Source organism: Neomonachus schauinslandi, chromosome 9 (genome assembly GCF_002201575.2).
Source record: "Neomonachus schauinslandi chromosome 9, ASM220157v2, whole genome shotgun sequence".
Lineage (NCBI taxonomy): Eukaryota > Metazoa > Chordata > Mammalia > Carnivora > Phocidae > Neomonachus > Neomonachus schauinslandi.
The window spans coordinates 122,017,712-122,019,401 of record NC_058411.1 but is presented as its reverse complement, the minus strand read 5'-3'; the positions used below and the strand labels follow the sequence as shown (position 1 = coordinate 122,019,401).

Here is a 1,690-nt window from a genome sequence, read left to right as displayed (position 1 = left end):
GCAACTGACATTTGTTACCTCCCACTCATGGAGTGTTCTCAGTAGCTACCCTTGTCTGTCTTGGTGCTTGGGTCTGCAAGAGCCTGTTGTAGTCTCCTGCTCTGCTGGCTGTTGCCTGTTGGCCACATTGGAACTAATGTAAGAGAGGGGGCAACAAGAGAAGGAAATTCCCTGGCCTGTGCTCCTCATGTTATAGGTGAGGAAACTGAGGAGGGGTCAGGATGGTGGTCGGGCACTTGGGTTTGGGAATTGTCTCTTGGCCCTGAGCGGTGTGGGGCTCTGAAGTGTGGCTCCCCTAGGGTCAGTGTGGGGCAGCTGGACTTGTGCAGACCTGCAGGTCCTTCCTGGGCCTAGACCCTTCACTCCTGTTCCCCATCTTTGATTCTGAAGATGGGCCTGAGCTCCCCACAAGCCAGGGCCAGGGGGCCTACACAGGCTGTTGGGTGCCACGACCAGGGGCCTTGGGCCCTGCACTCACATTACCTGAGATGCTGCCATTTCATCCTGGGAGGTGTCTGTTGCCTTCCTTGGGTACCGGCTGGAGGGCACTGGCAGGGCACACCTTTGCCCTGATGGCTTTGTCACAGAGGCCGGTGGAGACAGGGCGCAGAAGGCGGGGACCAGCTCGGGGTGGGGAGGAGCGGGCTGCGTGGAGGGCAGGGCCAGGAGCGGGGACTGACGCTCTGCCCTGTCACCCGCAGGTGAGAGGCCCTTCGCCTGCAGCTGGCAGGACTGCAACAAGAAGTTCGCGCGCTCGGACGAGCTGGCCCGGCACTACCGCACGCACACGGGCGAGAAGAAGTTCAGCTGCCCCATCTGCGAGAAGCGCTTCATGCGCAGCGACCACCTGACGAAGCACGCGCGCCGCCACGCCAACTTCCACCCGGGCATGCTGCAGCGGCGCAGCGGGGGCTCGCGGACCGGCTCCCTCAGCGACTACAGCCGCTCGGACGCCAGCAGCCCCACCATCAGCCCGGCCAGCTCGCCCTGAGCCGGGCCCCTGCCCGCCCGCGGCCGCACAGCCCCGCCCTCCCCGCCCCGGGGGCCCCCCCCCCCCAGGGCGCCCTGCCCCCCACCCCCCTCTGCGGGAGCCCCGCCCCACTCCGCCCCGCCCACCCCGGGGCTGGCCGAGGACCCTCCGCCCCCACTACAGCCATGAGCAGATGCTCGCCCTTCCTCTCGTGATGCCGTGTCTTTTCCTTTTGTAATAAGAAAGAAGAGAGAACTTTATGAAGTCAATAACAACAACACAACAAACAATTTCTTCACCTCAGGTGTCAAAGTAAATTTGTAAAAAAACAAAAAATTTTCAAAAAACACCATCCACAAATTGCACAATAGACATACCCACAAAGGTGAGATTCAGTGGTGTTGAACCCCCCCCTTTCTCAGGGATGGACATGTTCCACGAGGTCAGTGAGGACACCCCCTTCCTGCCGCCTTATTCTGTACATAGATTTGCACTCTGGAGTTTTCTGTTAGGTTCGGGAACACACTGGGGACAAAGGAGATGAAGCAGTGCAGGTGGGGCTCAGCATCCAGCCTGTGGGTCAGTTGATCGGTCAGTTCTGAGCGGACGCGGTCACTGACATTTGCTTCCAGGCCAGATTCCCAAGCCGTGGGCCTCCTGGCCGCCAAGCCTCTGCCCCAGCAGCCCAGCCGGGCTCAGGACGTAGATGATTCAGAGGGA

General features: G+C 60.9%; 1 protein-coding gene across 1 annotated transcript in view; it reads left to right on the top strand.

The window, feature by feature from the left end:
* Positions 1-1,038, top strand: part of KLF13 (Kruppel like factor 13) — a 45,164-nt gene extending 44,126 nt beyond the window's left edge. Inside the window, exon 2 of the mRNA XM_021680634.2 lies at positions 702-1,038. Within this exon, the coding sequence (XP_021536309.1) occupies positions 702-991 (290 nt within the window). The 3' untranslated portion in view covers positions 992-1,038. The remainder of the gene's footprint in view (positions 1-701) is intronic.
* The last annotated feature ends 652 nt before the right edge of the window (positions 1,039-1,690 follow it).